Below are 18234 nucleotides of genomic sequence, written 5' to 3' on the forward strand. Positions count from 1 at the left end.
CACTAATAACAGCCTCTTTCTTTGGTGGCTACTTAGAGACTAATTATGAAGAAGATGATTGGTGAGACATATAAAGAGATTTCATGAATTTTATTAATACCACGACCAGTATAAGCAAAATCACAGAATTAGAAAAACACAAACAGCAGCAGAATCCACATCTTGTATACTCATGAATCCATGGGGCTGTGGGTTCCCCTTAAGGAGAGAAAAGCATTAAGGTTGACACCATCCTGTCATCCTGAATTCTTGCCAAGGCTCAGGTTCAATACCCCTTTACGCACCTATTCCCACACCCGCCTACTTCTGAGACCATATTTGATTACATCTTGACCTTTTGTCTATACTTGGGCATTTAGGCTATCTATTTTGGGTATTCCCACTATTGTCATAAGGATTTGCTCAGGTAGAAGGTTCTCTGTTCAATGACATTAAGGAAGTCTGGGCTAAATACAGCCTTTGCAGTCTAACAGTCTATCACAGGATACATATTGCTAAATCTTTTAACCCAAGGTTACTTATGTATGCTAACTTACAATAGGCCTAATGTGGCCTCATGCTAACAATTACTACTACTAGGCCGCAAGCTAAGCACTGTGCCCCAGATCTACTGCAAAACCAATTTGAAAATAATCCTTACATTTCTTTGGTTACTCCTACTTTGCATGAGAACTTGAGTTTCATTGGTGTTAATTTAGAAAGAGTTAAGATGCTTGCTAAGATATAAATGATTATTTACCTGATCATCTGAGTTCAGGCCATGGGTAAAAGGTTAACATGGATGCCTAACTTCTGTAGGCACTTTTGAAAATCCCAGCCTGTGTGGCTACACAGCTGCTCATGTCAGTGTTTAAGCATTTCAAACTGCCTGCTACATCCCTAGGAAAAAATGACCAAGAAAGCTCATTGTGGGGTCTTAGTAACCAATACATTCTTTTTTATTTCCACAATCTCACTTAATTTTGCTTTATGGAACTGTCCGTATGGCTCTGATGCCTCCTTGGTGAAAGATCCTCCTCACAAACTGACAGGTCACTAGTTGCTGTGGTGCTGAATGGGACAATGCAAAACACCATATCCGTAGGTAACATCTTGAAATCACTGGGGGGCCGAGCAATTGCATACCTGGAAAAGCACCAGAATATGAGAATCCAACAGCTCTGTGGGGTCCTTTGACCTTTGCTAAGTAATGCTCAGGATAGCTAGGGAATAGCATCTTTTTGCAATGTGTAACTGCACTTGAAAAATCCTTTTGAATAATTAGAACAGAGGTCAGCAACCTTCGGCACGCGGTCCATCAGGGTAATCCGCTGGCGGGCCGTGAGACATTTTGTTTATGTTGACCATCCGCAGGCACAGCCTCCCGCAGCTCCCAGTGGCCATGGTTTGCCGTTCCTGGCCAATGGGAGTTGTGGGAAGGGGCAGCCAGCACGTCCCTGCGGCCCGCTGTTTCCCACAGCTCCCATAGGCCAGGAACAGTGAACTGCAGCCACTGGGAGCTGCGGGGGGCCATGCCTGTGGATGGTCAACGTAAACAAAATGTCTCACGGCCCGCCAGCGGATTACCCTGATGGACTGCGTGCCGAAGGTTACCAACCCCTGAATTAGAAGATGCATACTATACTGTACCATGCATAGGGCTTTCTTCTGCCCTCACTTATACCTAGGAATAAGTTATAAATTTTTAATTGGGGTTAATTAATCACTGGAAGAGATTGCCAAAGGATGTGATAAATGCTTTATCCCTTGAAGAGTGGGTGTCTTTTTAAGAGAGTTGCTCTAGTTCAACCAACATTTTTGGCTCATTGCAGGAATCACTGGGTGGGATTCTCTGGCCTCGGTCATGCTGGAGATCAGATTAGATGATCATTGTGCTCTCTTCTGACTTTAAAATCTGTGGAATCTATGAACTTGGACAACCCCACTAACATCACACTCTGGCCTCTCGCTAAAGGCCAGTGTTCACATGTAAAGAATAATCAGATATTAAATAAGCATCGTTGTCTCTCATGCTAGCCCATAGTAGGCACGGTAACCGCCACAAAAGTAGATATATCTAAAGGTCTCTGTTCAGGGGATACACAGAGCCATAACAAGGGTGCAAATCTTGACTCAGACTGGGGAAGGGACCAGGATTATGATATCATGGAGGCACAGCACTGGAACAGCTGGGGCTGCTCTAGTTTAAGATTTAGGTTAGCATCTGAGCTTCAAGTCAAGACTGAGGTGTCTTGTTAGAGCCATGTGAAGGCTTCATCTGCCTGCACTGCACATGTAATTAGCAAATCTGTGACTCCTTTGTTTTCAGGAGCACTCCAAAATTGATTGTATCTCCTTGCCCACCATCTAAAATAATTGCAGCATTATGATTATGATTGATTAAACAGATTTTTTTGGATCTTTCTTGCCCAGCTCAAACTGAAGTAAATATAAAACACAGTTTCAAATAAAATGCACTCCCCTATTCCTGTATGGATTGGGCTCTTCTGTCAGACGGTAGAGTCCAAAGCAAAGGATTCCAAACAAGTCTAATGCTTTGCAGTAAATGTCTCCAAAGGAATCCTGCAGTGAGAGAACAAAAAGTACTCTTAGCTGGAATGGTCATTCAGCCCTCTGGTGAGATCAGTCCATTAGCAGATTTATTATTATTTATTACTGGTATTTCAGTAGCACCGAGGAGCCCTAGTCATGGACCCCACAGTGCTTGATGCTGTAGAAGCACAGAATAAAAAAAGGACCCTGCCCTACAGAGTTTACAATCTAAGTAATATTAAGAAAGGATATCTGACACCCTTAGCCACAGATTCAGATCCAATTTAATGAACCTGAATTTTACATATGTCGGCTTAGTCTTATGTCTCCACTAGGGCATGTGCGCATGGTTGTGTTTCACACTCAGCAGCCAGAGAAAAGACAAACCCTGATTCAGCAAAGCACATAAGCACGTTCTTAACTTTAAGCACTTGCTTAAGTCCCATTGACTGAAGTGCTTTGCTGAATCAGGGCCTTCATTTGGAGAGTGGTTTTCAAAATGCTTAATAAGGATGAGCAATGCCTAGCCTTGAGAGTCACACTCACTTGCCTTGGTACATGGTACATGCCAGGATTCCAACCCCCTTCCCATTGGTCCCTGTGGATTTGTATGAAGGAGACAATAATGACCACTGGAGAGATGACTGTGGACAGCAATCAGGGACAAAGGAAGCCAGGTATCTTTGGAAGAGAAAGAGACACATCTAGGCCAGGCCCTGGTCAGTAGTCACCAGCATTTTGGTAAGAGAACAAGAAGAGGATAAGTTGATAGAGGGTGATTCAGGTGATATTTTACTCTGAGATTTGCAGCAGGCCAGAGTGTCAATATCATATTAGGACAGCCAATATCCCAGCTACACAAGTGAATCTTGGGATATTTTGTGCCTGGTCATATTCTTATGAAAGTTCCAAAATCTCTTGCTGTAAAAATAAAGGAGGCTTCAGAATGGACAGGATATTGTTGAGACAGTCACCACTGGCTATTCGCAGACTGCATAGGTGGTGAGGCTGGATAAGGGAGGAGATATTTACTGACTGCACTTGGTAACCAACTCACTAATCAGTGCGAGGTCATGACATATTTACCCCATAAAACACTGAGATACAGGACATGCCATATACACAGGTTAGGCTGTTCACACTGCTGCACTGAATAGTGATATGGGATCTGATTATACTCTCAACACTGGGTTTCCATTGACTTCAGGGGAGTTACTTCTAAGTTACACCAGTGTGAGATCAGAACCAAGCTCATAAAGGGCAACGCTACCAAGATGGTGCTATAACTCACCCGGGAATCCGTTAACAGCCTCTTGGACAGAGGCATAAGCGCAAGTTTGCACCTAGCTCTGGGGGCCACATATGCTGTGTTCGTGAAACTGCCACAGAGCACATTCTTCTCTGCCAGCTGTTCCTCCAGTTCAGGGCTTGTCCCACCCGTCACCAGAGTCTGGAGCAGAGCCAAGACGTGGTGGTCACGGTAGGTCTGGAAAGGAAGGTCACAGCAGACACAGAAACCTCCGGTTTATATCAGGCTGACAAAAGCGATCACCCTATCACTTTAAGATGGAAATTACCTATCCGTCACCTCTAGTACAGCAATCCCTGCTGGTGCAGGATTATTCTCCGCAGTGTGTGCTGCAGTGTTTTGACTAGACCTGGTCAGAAAATGGGACTTCTCCCCCGCCCCCATCCCCCGCAATTAGATTAAAACGAAAAAGAATTCCAGTCCTGAATCAGGACGAAACGTGAAAAAAATCTCAACAATCTTAATGAACCAGAAATCTGGGAGAGGTGTGTGTGAAACTGAATTGGGTCAACAGAAACATTTCGTTTTGATTTTGAGCTTCTTATTTTCTTAAATGCTTTTTGCAATAACTTATCTTAAATTTCTAAACAAAAGGTTGTTTGGAGTCAAAAAATGGAACTCTTCACTGAGAAAATGTCAAAAAAGGGGACATTCTGGCAATTTTGAAACTTCTATTTTCAAAAGTTTTTCAAAACAGGAAATTCATTGAAACCAACCCTTTCCTGAGAAAAGTTTTGGTTTTGATGAATCTGTATTTTCCAATGCAAAAATATTTCGTTGACAAATTTCCATCTGTCTCTGATTGCAGTCTAAATAGACCAAGTCAGACAAGGGGTGAAAGGGGAAATAGAGGCAGCAAGTAGTGAAAAGGCTTGCCCAAGGTCACACAGACGTCAGTGATAGGGATGGAAAGAAAGCTCAGGTCTTCTGATTCTAGCACCCTAATTCTGTGGCTATATTTTTTTAAAGTTATGCAGGGCGCTTTAGCTTCATGGGCCCTCAGTTTTGGAAGAAGACTGGTGAAGACAGAACTAACACACTGAGCTTTCAAATATCCCCCCAGACTGACAAAACAGAATACTCATTAAGTGTACAGCCCAAACTCTGCAGGACACAGTGGGCCTAATCCTCTATTGTCCTGCACTTTGTGAATTCATTTATACCAATAATAGTCGGCAAAAAATGCTAGCAACTCAGAAAGATACTTTCTGAAACACACTCTTAACAATGTAAGTAACTTCACAAGGAGAATCCGTGCCAGCCGTTTAAGCTAGATAAGGAGGCTCTCTGGAGAAACTGTAAAGCACACCCTGAAACATTACAAGACAGAAGTAGGGGGAAAAAGACAACTGAGCTTTTGCAAACCTGAAAAAAAAGTGTGTGGTTCAAATTCAAATTTGGGGCAAAAAAAAAAAGCATTTTTCTTATGTTTATTTGAACCGATTTCCTCTGTCCATAATCTCAATGCATCAAATAATTTAATTTCTACTCTTTCTCAAAAACTAATTTCCCACATGTAGTAATCTTATGGAATCTGTCACCTGCACTCTCAGGAGGAAAAACTAAACAAGCTGTGGAGAAGGAATGGTGTTACTAAATCCGAGCTAAACTCAAATCCGCTTAATAACATATGAACACATTGTTGGGCAAAAGGCTATAATGCTGTTAGAGTAATTATCAGCCTTTTAAAGTAAGGAGCTGTAGTCTGGGGTTATTCTGAAGTGATACTGCTCCAGAGGAATCTGCATTTTACATATTTAACTGAAGAGCGCTGAGCTATTTAACATATCGTTGCTGTACTTTTTGACATCAAAAGAATTGTATTTCCATACTTGGGTGAATTAATAGGATTTGCATGTCACCCTCATTCTGTACTTTCTTTGCCTAGCTATACTGTAGAAGTTTGGAAGGGGCAAAACAAGTAAAGAGATGTGTAAGAGTATGTGCACGCAGGCAAGTTTCAGTATGCTTAAAATGGATCTCCAAGCTCACTGTAAAGGAGCCAAGTTCTTGTGATGAAAGGGGGAGACCCTACTGACTTCTCCATCTGTTATTTGGTTACAGCCTGAAGAGCGTGGATGCCCTTGGAATGCCACTGCATACGACAGGACAGGCTGTGAACCCTCTTCTCACATTATTGAGCAGTTACCCAGTTAGTCCCATCAACTCCATATTGGCTGCTGAGCATGATGGAAAATCCAGACCAGTTGTTAAGTGCTGAGCATTTGCAAACCTGGCCCTGCATGAGTTGCCCCCCATCATACAGGAAACCTATGGCAGAGCCATTAATTGAACTCTTTTCAGTGCCTTAACCACAAAACCATCCTCTCTCTCTTCTTGCACTATATAGCTCCTTTCTGCCCCGCTAGCCATCAAGTATCAGGTTAGGGCGAGAGCCATTTCTACTTCCGACTTCCGAGGGGGTTATGCTTCACTTGATGGAATCTACTGTCATTGCTTTTCCTCCACACTGGCCTCTCCAGCACCGTCCTTTCCCGTTACAGGAAGACAACAAACTGGCTCTCAGGCAGCTCAAAAACCCAGGAACTTTCAGCAGATCTTCACAATGATGGGAAAGCAGAGATGATATTTAACAGCTGAATGCTTTCCTCTATTCTTTGTTCTCATTCGCTTGCTTTGCTTTTCCCAACCCTCTGCCTGACTAAACAATATCATGTCTCTTTTCCTTCTTCCCTACATTTAATGACCAGCTGAATCTGACCAAAGACATTCTCCTGCTGAAAAATTAGACCTAAGAGTTGATCATTCCTGGACTGACTTGGGATCTGAAGCCTGAGTGAAATTTTATCCTTTAAGACAGGTCATGCTAGATCTCAAGTTACTTTTACACTTGACACCAGCGATCCTTAATTACAGTCAGGCTGACTGACATATCAGTGACTAGCAGCCATATAATACTTTCCCTAACACTGGAGTCTTCTCAGGAAAGCATAACTGGACTTGACACTCTTCTCTTTTTTTTGGACTGCTTATCCCTTCAAGAGGTTTGTGGTATATTTATTCAATTTCTTTAAAACTGCCGCCCAAGCAGTATCTTGTTACACCTGAATCCAAGGCAAGTCACGTGTAACTTGACTGCAGCACCAAAGGTCATGGGGATGGGAGGTGGCACAGTTAAGAAAGAAGGGCAGCCAGTTTGGGAGATGCAGGCTTATTATGAATTGAGCTGCTGTCTTCCTGACAAAATGTTGGCTTAACTGCCCCACACTTTCCCTCATCCGCGTCACTACCATCAGTATCACTCACTTCTGTCAGCAATCTGACATGAATATGTTATGGGGGTGGGGAACTGTCATGTTCTCTCTGCTCTCCTTACATTTTCAATCCCATGTACCATGTTAAACACATTCTTAAAGATACAAATGTTATACAGAGCCATTGCCAAAAAATTTTGCAGATTCAAACCTTTCCCTCTTTTGTAAGGGTCCTAATCTGATGGGGCTTGCAGACATCTGGATCACATCGGGTCTATGATTGTGGCAACACGTGTAGAATTAGTTGTACGCCTAAATCTCTTTGTAGAAAACATACTACTCCCATTGACTTCGCTTTGCAATCCAGCCCAATTGAATTTCCATGCTGATGCCAGACAGACATCCCTGGAGAATGAAGTGTTTTGTTTATCCCACATCAGTTATAGCAGGGTAGTGGTCGTGCAAATGTCCCTCCACACTTCAGCTCACCAATGCACCTCAAGCCGGACCTGGAGGTACCTTCTCCTACTCCCTCTGTCCCTCCCTCCCATAGATGAGCAAGAAGTTTGAGTCTTCATGGGCCATTCAGTTATTGGCACTACTATTGTGATTTCCAACAAAGGGTCCAATTGGTGTCAAAGGTAATGATGGTTTGAACGAATACATTTCCCTTCAGAGGAACAGCTTGCTCCTGATCTAAATCATGCTAAAAAACAGTCAGACTCATCCTAAATATCTTTTACAGCAAGTAAGGATTCTTTAAAAAAAAAAAAAAAAAAACCTGTAATGAAAACACTATAAAATAACTCCAGCTAACTTATTTATACAGCGTAGAGAAGCGGTTCTCAAACTGTGGGTCGGGACAACCTGTTTTAATGGGGCCGCCAAGGCTGGCATTAGCTTTGCTGGGGCCTGGGGCCAAAGCAAAGCTCGAACACCACTTCCCAGGGCAGAAGTTGAAGTCTGAAGGCTTCAGCCCTGGATGGCAGGGATCAGATTACAGGCCCCCGCCTGGGGCTAAAGCCCTGGGGATTTGGATTTGGCCCTCCCCACCTGGGGTGATGGGGCTCAGGTTTTGGGCCTGCCCGCCCCCACCCAGGGTAGTGGGGCTCAGGTGGGCTCAGGCTTCGGTCCCTCCTCCTGGGGTCGTGTAGTAATTTTTGTTGTCAGCAGGGGGTTGCGGTGCAATAACGTCTGAGAACCCCTGGCACAGAGAATGAGAGTGCTGACAATGGTGTGCACTGAATGAGATGTCTCTTGGAACTGATGGTTCTCCGGATTCGCATAACCCTGTGGAACTCACTGCCACAAGATATCATTGAGGCAAAAAGCAGGATTCAAAAAAGGAGTAAACGTTTCTTTGGATAACAGGAATATCTAGAGCTATAAAATTTAAAGGATTAAAAATATACAAGAGTTTTGGAAGAGCTATAAACTCTCCTACATTAGGGAATAAGCCAACCTCTAACTAACCCCATCATTGCCTACTGCAGGGTTTCTTGCACCTTGCTCTCAAGCAGGTGATATTGGCTGTTTTTGGAGACAGGATGGGAGACTTAGTAGATTTATCCCAAATGGAAATTGTTATGTTGCTCGATTGGTTGTCCCTGTCCTAGCGAATGGTTGTTTATGAGGCAACCAGTTACAGGAGTCAGTGATGTACTTACAGTGGACAAGAGAGAATCCAAAAAGCTGTCTGAGAAGATACCACCAGTGGAGCTGAGGTACAGCTCTTGTTCTGGGATCTGAGAGTCGCTGCTAATGTGGTGATCAATGAACTGGACATTCGATGTAGTGTCTGTAGAATCAATCAATCAATCAATCAAAGAAGGAACACTAAAGATCTTAAAAACACTGTAGTTACCATACAGGATGAGAACAGAACAATGATTCATTAGCCTAGCCCATTATCCTGTCTCCTGCACTAGCCAGAACCTATTGCTTTAGAGGAAGAAGGGGAAAAAAGCATTTAATGTACCTGACCAGTTGTGCACTGGGGCAAAAGCTTATCACACCAAGAACCCAGACCTTAGTGATATGGGGTAAAAGTTTCCAAAGCACCCAAATGACTTAGGAACTAAAGCCACATTTTCAAAAATGACTTAAGACTTAGGTTCCTAAGTTCCCAAGTCACTTTTTGAAAATGGGACTTTGGCTTCTCAGTCACTTAAATGTTTTGGAAACTTTTACCCATAATGCCTCAGCATCCTGTAGCAGTGAGTTCCACTGGTTAATTATACAATCATAAAAAAGAAAAAAAATTGCTGTTTAAATTTGCTTAGTTAATTTTTGAAACCCCCTCCCCCCGCCACACACACCAATTCTTAAGTTATGGGATATCAGGCAGTCTCTCAGTCTTGCCCACATTTAAGAGCCAACATATAGTTCTTGAAGAAATCCTCATAATAAAAAATGGCATTGGTTTAACTTTCTTTTCTGTTTTTAATAGACTGTGTAAATCCGTCCAGGCAGAAGGCACCTGCTGTGCTGCTGAATGTACTAGGTATATGCTCGTATTCGAGCTATGCCAGTGAGAATGTTGATGAATGACAGCAACACAGCTGGAGTGGGACAGAATGAGCAACGGAATTAAGATCAAGAACCCATTTTTTCCATTAAAAATAAAACCTTAACAAGTAACCTTTCTGTGATTACTGATTAATGTATTTTGTGCCCTGCAAAGCTAGGAGGCATTTGAACAGATGCTTAAAGAAGGTGACTAAAATTGGCCAGTTTCACATTGCTGTTGAAAGACTTCTGATACCCAGTCACACTGGTTATCATTCAGCAATGTATTCTGTACACAAAAATTTAACCAACCTACATTTTGGGGGTCAGACCTTCAAATGGTATAAATCAGTATTGCTCCATTGATCGGCCCTTAAGAATCTGGGTATAAAAACCATGGACATACTAGCACAGATTGAAATAACCTGTTTTGTTTTTTTCCCATTCTTTCCTGTTTAGGGGGGGTTTGTTATTGTTTCTAAGTTATTTGTTTCACTTATTGGCCTCTTGTGCCAGGGGTATCTAGCAGCCGTAACTCCAGAGGAATGTCCATTCACCCTGCGTTCGAGGGAGTAGCCGAGCAAATCAGAAGTTTGTTGCATTGGAAATCCGAACCCTGCCAGCCAGTTCCCTGGGCTAAACGAAAGCCCACTGCGCCCAGTGAGACATTCTATTGACTTCAATGGGCTTTAGATCAGCCTGATGGGAGGTGGCTGGCTTGGCTAATTCCCTTCCTTGAATACTCCTCCTCATGTCCCCATAAGTAAGGGGAAAGCAGCAGCCTATCAGAGTATAAGGGCAGTAACACAACTCTCCAGATGTGGGAATAATGCTCCAACAGCTATATCCATGTCTATTTCCTTCATGGGCACTCAGGATCTATGCTGGCACTGAAAAGCCCGTGTTTCGGTCTATCATGCCTCATGGCTCAGCAAGTGCCAGGAGATGGCATGGCCTCAGGGGCCAGGGTAAGCTTTGTACTTCACTGGGATAGCATCATGATCTCACAGTAATTACAGCAGAGGCCAGCCAACCTTGGCAATGCTGATTCAATTGAGATATCATATTGCTGATGAGAATCCGGAGGAAACAGCTTGGCTGCTTTTAATACAATGGGTCTGAGTTCCTGGAGAGCTCTTTTTAATGTAGAAATTGGGTCTGCTGATGCCTTCTTATGCTTCTGTGGGAGCTGGGAGTCTGTAATGGGTTTCCCTTGGTAGGTGGCAATTGAGGAGCTCGTAGGAATTTACTATTTACCAGTTATATTGTGGCTCTCCTAGAGGCCGTCACGGTCAGGACTCCATTGTGCTAAGTGTTGTACAAACATATAGCAAAGGCCAATCCTTGCCCAGAAGAGATGGCAATCTAAAAGACACAGGATGAAATCCTATCCCCATGGAGATGAACATCAAAACTCCCACTGACTTCAGTTGGCCCAGGATTTCACCCAAAGATACTAAGAATCTAAGATATTAAGGGATACTAAGACGCTTCTTTTGGCAGGTTTTGAGCAGTGTGTGACTGGTATTCAGAAGATGCCTTTGGTAGATGGCAACATTGGTAATGGATGTCTTATTGCTGACATTGGTACGTAGTACCCAGCAGTGACCAGAGGTTAGCCACAGACCTGATCCAGCAAAGCACGTATGCATATGGCTAACTTTAAGCACGCAAGTAATTCCTCCATTGGCTTGGAAGGTAGGCACAGACATAAGTGCTTCACTGGCCTAGGGGCTATATGAGGGACTTTTTGCAAGACAGCTGTTTTTGTGCTTTCAAGTCTTAAACTCGTGAGGGCATTTGCCTTCCTACCTTACCCCTGAGTCTGCAAACAGATTCCCATTTCTGTTCTAGGCCACAGTGGGGGCAGGGAAGCATGTGCTAAGGGACTGGCCCAAATTCATTACTTTGTCAAAGATCTAACATGACTAAAATGCAAAGCCATGTCAACTGATTTCAGGGGTTTTCCCCTCCACTGCCACATGGAATCCAGGAGGGAATTGCGCACTTGGTCCATTGCCTGTCTCAAGCCATCAGCTTGATGGCACATTCTCTCCTCAGTGGGGCTGGATCATAACAGCTGGCTCAAATCATTCTGAGATGCTGGGAGGCAAGAGAAATAAAAGCACAGACCACAGCACAAGTGAATATCAAAGCATGACTATGGGAAATTCAAGTGTCAGAGTGGCCCATAGGTCTGAGATGCTGGTAGGACAGGTGTTATTTGATTATTATTTCTATTGCAATATTGGCTAGAAATCCCAGTCATGGATGGTACCTATGGTGCTAGGTGCTGTACAAAAAGATGGTCAATGCCCCAAAGAGCTTACAATCTAAGTGAGGCATCATGTCCTAAACCTAAGCTTTGTAATCCCTTCCAAACTATCAGTACCAAGACATGTGACAGAACACTAATGAAATCAGGCTGGAACCCTCAAAGCACAACCTTCTTTCATGATTTCTGCTGCTTCCTGGCACCTATGGGAAATTAAGCTGTGATAAGGCAGCATCAGGACCATAGGGTACGATCAGTCAGTAAAATGTTGTTTTGAGGATGTAAATAAGGATGGTCTTGTGGCTAAGGCACTGGATTGGGACTCAGAAGAGCTGGGGGCAATTTCTGGTTCTGCCCCAGATCCCCTATATGACCTTGAGCAAGTCATGAGATCTCTCTATACCTCAAGTCTCCTTCTGTACATAACAGAAGAACAGCCATACTGGGCCATACCAATGGTCCATCTAGCCCAATATCCTATCTTCCAACAGTGTCTAATGCCAGATATTTCAAAGGAAATTAACAGAACTGGGAAATTATCAAGAGATCCATCCCGTCATCCAGTCCCAGCATCTGGCAGTCAGAGGCTTAGGGACATCCAGATCATGGGGTTGCATCCCTGACCATCTTGGCTCATAGCCATTGATGAAGCTATCCTCCGGGAACTTAACTAATTCTTTTTTGAATGCAGTTATACTTTTGGCCTTCACAACATCCCCTGGCAATGAGTTCCACAGGTTGACTCTGCATTGTACTTCCTTTTGTTAGTTTTAAACCTGATGCCTATTAATTTCATTGGTGACCCTTGGTTTGTGTGTTATTTGAAGGGTTAAATAGTGCTTCCTTATTCACTTTCTCCATACCACTCATGATTTTATAGACCTCTATCATATCTCCCCTTAGTTTCTCTTTTCCAAGCTGAACAGTCCCAGTCTTCTTAATCTCTCCTATATGGAAGCTTAATCATTTTTGTTGCCTTTCTCTGTACCTTTCCCAATTCTAATATATCTTTTTTGAGATGGGACGACCAGAACTGCACACAGTATTCCAGGTGTGGAGGTACCATAGATTTATATAGTGGCATTATGATATTTCCTGCCTTATTATCTCTCTCTTTCCTAACGGCTCCCAACATTCTGTTCGCTTTTTTGGCTGCCACTGCACATCCACCATTTTGTATGTATAGTTGGGATTATGTTTTCCAAGGTGCATCTCTTTGCATTTATCAACACTGAATTCCACCTGCCATTTTGTTGCCCAGTCACCCAGTTTTGTGATATCCCTTTGTAACTCTTTGCAGTCAGCTTTGGATTTAACTAATTTGAGTAATTTGTATCATCTGCAAACTTCTAGAGATACCACTATTTACGCTTCTCCATTCTGAAAACCGACCATTTATTCCTGCCCTTTGTTTCCGGTCTTTCAACCAGTTACTGATCCATGAGAGGACCTTCCCTCTTATCCCATGACTCCTGACTTTGCTTAAGAGCCTTTGGTGAGGGACTTTGTGATAGGCTTTCTGAAAGTCCAAGTACACTATATCCACTGGATCACCCTTATCCACTTGTCTGTTGACCTCATCAAAGAATTCTAATTTTGTTGACCCCATCAAAGAATTCTAATAGATTGGTGAGGCATGATTTCCCTTTATAAAAGCCATGTTGACTCTTCCCCAACAAATTGTGTTCATCCATGTGTCTGATAATTCTGTTCTTTATTATAGTTTCAACCAATTTGCCTGGAACTGAAGTGAGGGTTATTGGCCTGTAATTGCCAGGATCACCTCTGGAGCCATTTTTAAAAGTGGTGTCACATTAGCTATCCTCCAGTCATCTGGTACAAACGCTGATTTAAGTGATAGGTTACATACCACAGTTAGCAGTTCTACAATTTCATATTTTCAGAACTCTTGAGTGAATGCCATCTGGCCCTGATGACTGATTATTGTTTAATTTACCAATTTGTTCCAAAATCTCCTCTATAGACACCTCAATCTGGGACAGTTCCTCAGATTTGTCACCTAAAAGAAATGGCTCAGGTGAGGGAATCTTCCTCACATCCTCTGCAGTGAAGACTGATGCAAAGAATTCATTTACTCATTTATTCATTCATTTACCTCTGTAAGATGAGGGAGTCATACATCCCTACTTCATGGGGTGTTGCGAGGGTAAATTCATTAAGGGACGTGAGCTGCTCATATACTATAGGGATGGAAACCTACATGGGTAGAATGTACAGCCACTGGACCTTGGGCAGCTTTGGTGAAAATGAGGTTTCTGTGGAGAGCTACATTTTTCTTTCTCTCCAACTGGTGCAGTTTCAATTAGCTCAGCCAAATAGAATCTCCCAGTAGAAATGTGATTATTTTTCTAATGTGTCTCTGGATTCTCCATTAACAGTTACTCCAAGTGTAATGACTACCCAGCCACAAGCTCCATCACCACAACTTTTCAGTAATTTGCAAACTGGATACAATTAACTTAGGCTTGAAGAGAGACTGGGAGTGGATGGGTCATTACACAAAGTAAAACTATTTCCCCTTGTTTATTTCCCCCACCCCCACCCCCACTGTTCCTCAGACGTTCTTGTCAACTGCTGGAAATGGCGCACCTTGATTATCACTACAAAAAGTCGTGTCCCCCCCCACCCCCGCTCTCCTGCTGGTAATAGCTCACCTTAAGTGATCGCTCTTGTTACAGTGTGTATGGTAACACCCATTGTTTCATGTTCTCTATGTATATAAATCTCCCCACTGTATTTTCCACTGAATGCATCTGATGAAGTGAGCTGTAGCTCATGAAAACTTATGCTCAAATAAATTTGTTAGTCTCTAAAGTGCCACAAATACTCCTTTTCTTTTGCGAATACAGACTAACACAGCTGCTACTCTGAAACTTTTCAGTACTGTTACTTCCTGCCCCAGCTGGAACTGGGAAGCACAGAAAATCATGGAAATAGGAGAAACAATAAAATAAATAAATAAATGAATAAAATAACATTGTCAAACCTCAGACAAACAAGTAAACCTCCTATTCAAACCACCTCAGCCATTCCTACTGCCGCCTCAGGGGATCGAGCTTTGAAAGAGTTACCATAAGCTGTGCTGTGATGATCCTGAGAGATGGTTACATATGGACAAGAAGGAAGGGCAGGTCATTGGTTCCGGCTCAGTTATGAATGGAGGGTGGTTCTGGAATTGACAGAACTGTCACTGAGTTGTTCAGTGCACATGGCACTTCTAAGGATCATGCCAAACAAAACAGTGGCTGATGGAGGCAGGGTCCAGTCAGAAGGCCTAGCGACACACTACGCTAATTTGATGAGTACTGCCTTGTGTCAGCACTCTAAATGGAACTAAACATCCGCATCCCTGGAGACTAGCAGCCCAGCCATACCACTCTGGTGTCACACTGCCTGCTATGTTACTAGTAATCAGTTAATCATTGCACATGTTTCTAATTAATGGATTTAGTATGTAATCACCAGGGGATGAAGATGAAACAGCCAAGAGTAGCATGAAAAAGCATTGTGGGTTGTCTCTGTTATAAATGAAATCCAGAGTGGCTGAACAATATGGGATGTGAAGGACGGACGTATTCACTGGATCTGATACTAAAATGCGTTGAGCTCTTGAGCTGTCTCCAGACTAATATGGACCCATCACAGTAATGTCTGAATCGCTCACCATCATTCTGAATGATCTTCACAGCACACCCCTGTGAGGCAGGTGGTACTTAGATTGCATGCTCTTTGGTACAGGGATTGTCTTTCTGGAGAGTGGGCTGAGGCCTCTAGATGACAGTGTAGTACAAATGAGATGAAAGAGGGAAGTGGTACTAGCCCTAATTTTACAGACTGGGAACTGAGGCACAGAGAGATTAAGGGACTTGCCCAGATCCCAGAGGGAGTCTGCAGCAGAACCAGGTACTGAACCCGGATCTCCTGATGTGTAGGTCAGTTGCATAGCCGTAAGGGTATCCTTTCTCTCCTAAACAGACTCACTATTCATTGGGGATTTTGTAACACTGTTATAGGTTTTTTCTCCCTGACTTCTTCAAAGCCACCAAATTAATATTTAAGTCAACCCTTTCAATGCTCCTTGGACATGCAGTGCTTGTTGTTTTCTGTCTGTGAATTTTAAAGGGGCCGGGGGTAAATAAATAATGCAGTACGCTTATCGCTTCTGTGAAATTTGTTCCCAAAGAATAACTTACTCAGCTCTGTGATGATGGGGATCCTTTTATAACTTGGCTCTGATTCATTCTCCAGTGTTCTCACTCTGCCAACTGCCTCTGCAGAAACAATCAACAACAACATGGGGAGAGAAGAGAGAGGTAAAGGCAGGAAGACAATGGTTCAGAGACTGACACAAGCAGAAAGGCACTTACCTGAGCCTAAAAAAATGTCATTGTCATGTAAAAATCCCAAAGCACTTCCTATAAATAGAAAGTTTCTTGCCTTGGTTTGCTTTTCCATGCTGCATTTTATTCACTCAGAGTTTCAAAGGATTAAGAAAGAAAAGCTCTCCTGGGAGTCGCTTATTGACATCATAACTAAAATATAATTACTCTCTGTGGAGCAGCGGGGCTGGTAATAGTGTTGTTAGGCACAAAGCCCCTAGTAAGCCAATTTGCACTCCAAGGGTGTTTTTTTTTTTCCTTGAAGGAGGCTGTAAAGAAATGGGATAGGACATGTGCAGCAAAAGTGAAGGGGAAAGCAAAATGGCCTGCATTTTGGAACTCAAGACATAAGCCAGTGGTTTAAGAGAGACATGTGAAGGCCTCCTGGAAAACATTAGTCCTGATTCTCCCCTTACTTTCTGGGTGCCTTCAAGGAGTTATTTCTGATTTACATCAGTGGGAAAACCAGACCCATTTTATTTAAAGACAGTTTTCGGAGACTGTGTTAGATTGTCTGCTTTCCCCATCTCTTGTTTGGATACGATTTGATTCGGTCTCTCTTACTTATGTTCTATCAATCAACATCTAAGTACTTATATTAGTGCCCATCACTGTAATATCTGAGTAGGTGACTATTAATTGGACTAATCATTGAGTAAGGCATTATTCAAAGTAAAGATGGCAGAATCCAAACTGCACTAGGGACTCTGACTAAAAGCAGGGTCTCATCTCAGTCAGAGACAGGATATTGGATAGTGGATCGTCTCTCTTACAAATCCTATAGAAAGTGGCTGAACAAACAGGGATAACAGAAGTATTATCTGAGTCTGAAACTAAAATTCATTGAACCTTCTTTCTGTCTAGACACTAATATGGTCCTAGATGGGTCACTGGTCTAATCTCTTCTGACAATTACTAAATTCAGGTGACAGAAATGCCCAAAAACATTTGAAATGTGGGGCACAGAAGCAGCACAAAAAGCACCTCCTGGGCATGCACTGGCATTTCTGAACATCGGCTGGTGACATCAGCTAAATGCCTGAAAATGAATTATTGCCCTTTTTCTACCTTTCCACGTATTACAGTAGCTGATTTGAATGTATGTCAGATCATTGCCTGGATGCATTTTCCTTATGTCAATATTTTTGCTACCAAACAGTACACAGCACTGTACCTGAAATCTTACAAACTGGCAGGGTGCTATTACGAAAGATTACTTAATTGTAGATTACTACTGTACATTTGAATTTCAATAGCATATTAAGTTGTCAGACTTAATTACTGTTATATATTTAGATTATGCCACAGATTATTTAGTTCAGTACCTAGGTTTGCCAACCTGTTCACTTAGTGACATGACAGGGTGATCGTTACAGCATTACTGGAAAACCTAAAAGTTTCCATGGGAAAGACTAGGAGTCCTTGGCGTTCAAAATGACCCTAACAAATGGTCATTCCTGTGGGTGTAAGTAATGTTGACCTCTAGGGGGGTCTGGCTCACTAAGATCTCTTCAATTGCATACCCCGGAGACAGGTAATGTGTGGAAGAGATGTGCTGGGCTCGGATAGAGCTCTCTGAAATGTTTATGATGAAATCCAAAACCACAAGACACAACCACAGAAACCTCCAGACTCGGCTCATATAGCTGCAATGTTCACTTAACTTCTGAGGAACCTAGGACTTCTGCCTCAAAATCATGACAAATGTCCAACTTTTGCAAGGTTGCGGATGTGAAATGGGGTGGTTTTATTTACAGCTGCAAAGTTTAGGATGATGGAGAATCAGGATCAGTAAGGTGGCTGGATGTCCAGCCACGTAATTGAATGGTCCATCAGCAACTGATAAATATTGCACAGAAAAGTCCAGCTTTTAACCATCTTTTTTAAAACTAGGTTTGCTGCTTCATATCATACATAAACAGGTATTTTAAATCGGTCCCTTCTGTACTTGCTAGCTCCTCAGATTATTATGATCTTAAAGAATGATCTTCATAA

General features: G+C 42.7%; 1 protein-coding gene across 1 annotated transcript in view; it reads right to left on the reverse strand.

Moving 5' to 3' along the window:
- Positions 1-619: 619 nt before the first annotated feature.
- Positions 620-18234, reverse strand: part of KCNU1 (potassium calcium-activated channel subfamily U member 1) — an 80422-nt gene continuing 62807 nt past the window's right edge. Inside the window, exons 24-28 of the mRNA XM_043536507.1 lie at positions 16054-16131; positions 8724-8854; positions 3824-4018; positions 2456-2562; positions 620-1125 (exon numbers count right to left, since the gene is read on the reverse strand). Coding sequence (XP_043392442.1) covers positions 957-1125; positions 2456-2562; positions 3824-4018; positions 8724-8854; positions 16054-16131 — 680 coding nt within the window. The 3' untranslated portion in view covers positions 620-956. The remainder of the gene's footprint in view (positions 1126-2455; positions 2563-3823; positions 4019-8723; positions 8855-16053; positions 16132-18234) is intronic.

Source organism: Chelonia mydas, chromosome 26 (assembly GCF_015237465.2).
Source record: "Chelonia mydas isolate rCheMyd1 chromosome 26, rCheMyd1.pri.v2, whole genome shotgun sequence".
Lineage (NCBI taxonomy): Eukaryota > Metazoa > Chordata > Testudines > Cheloniidae > Chelonia > Chelonia mydas.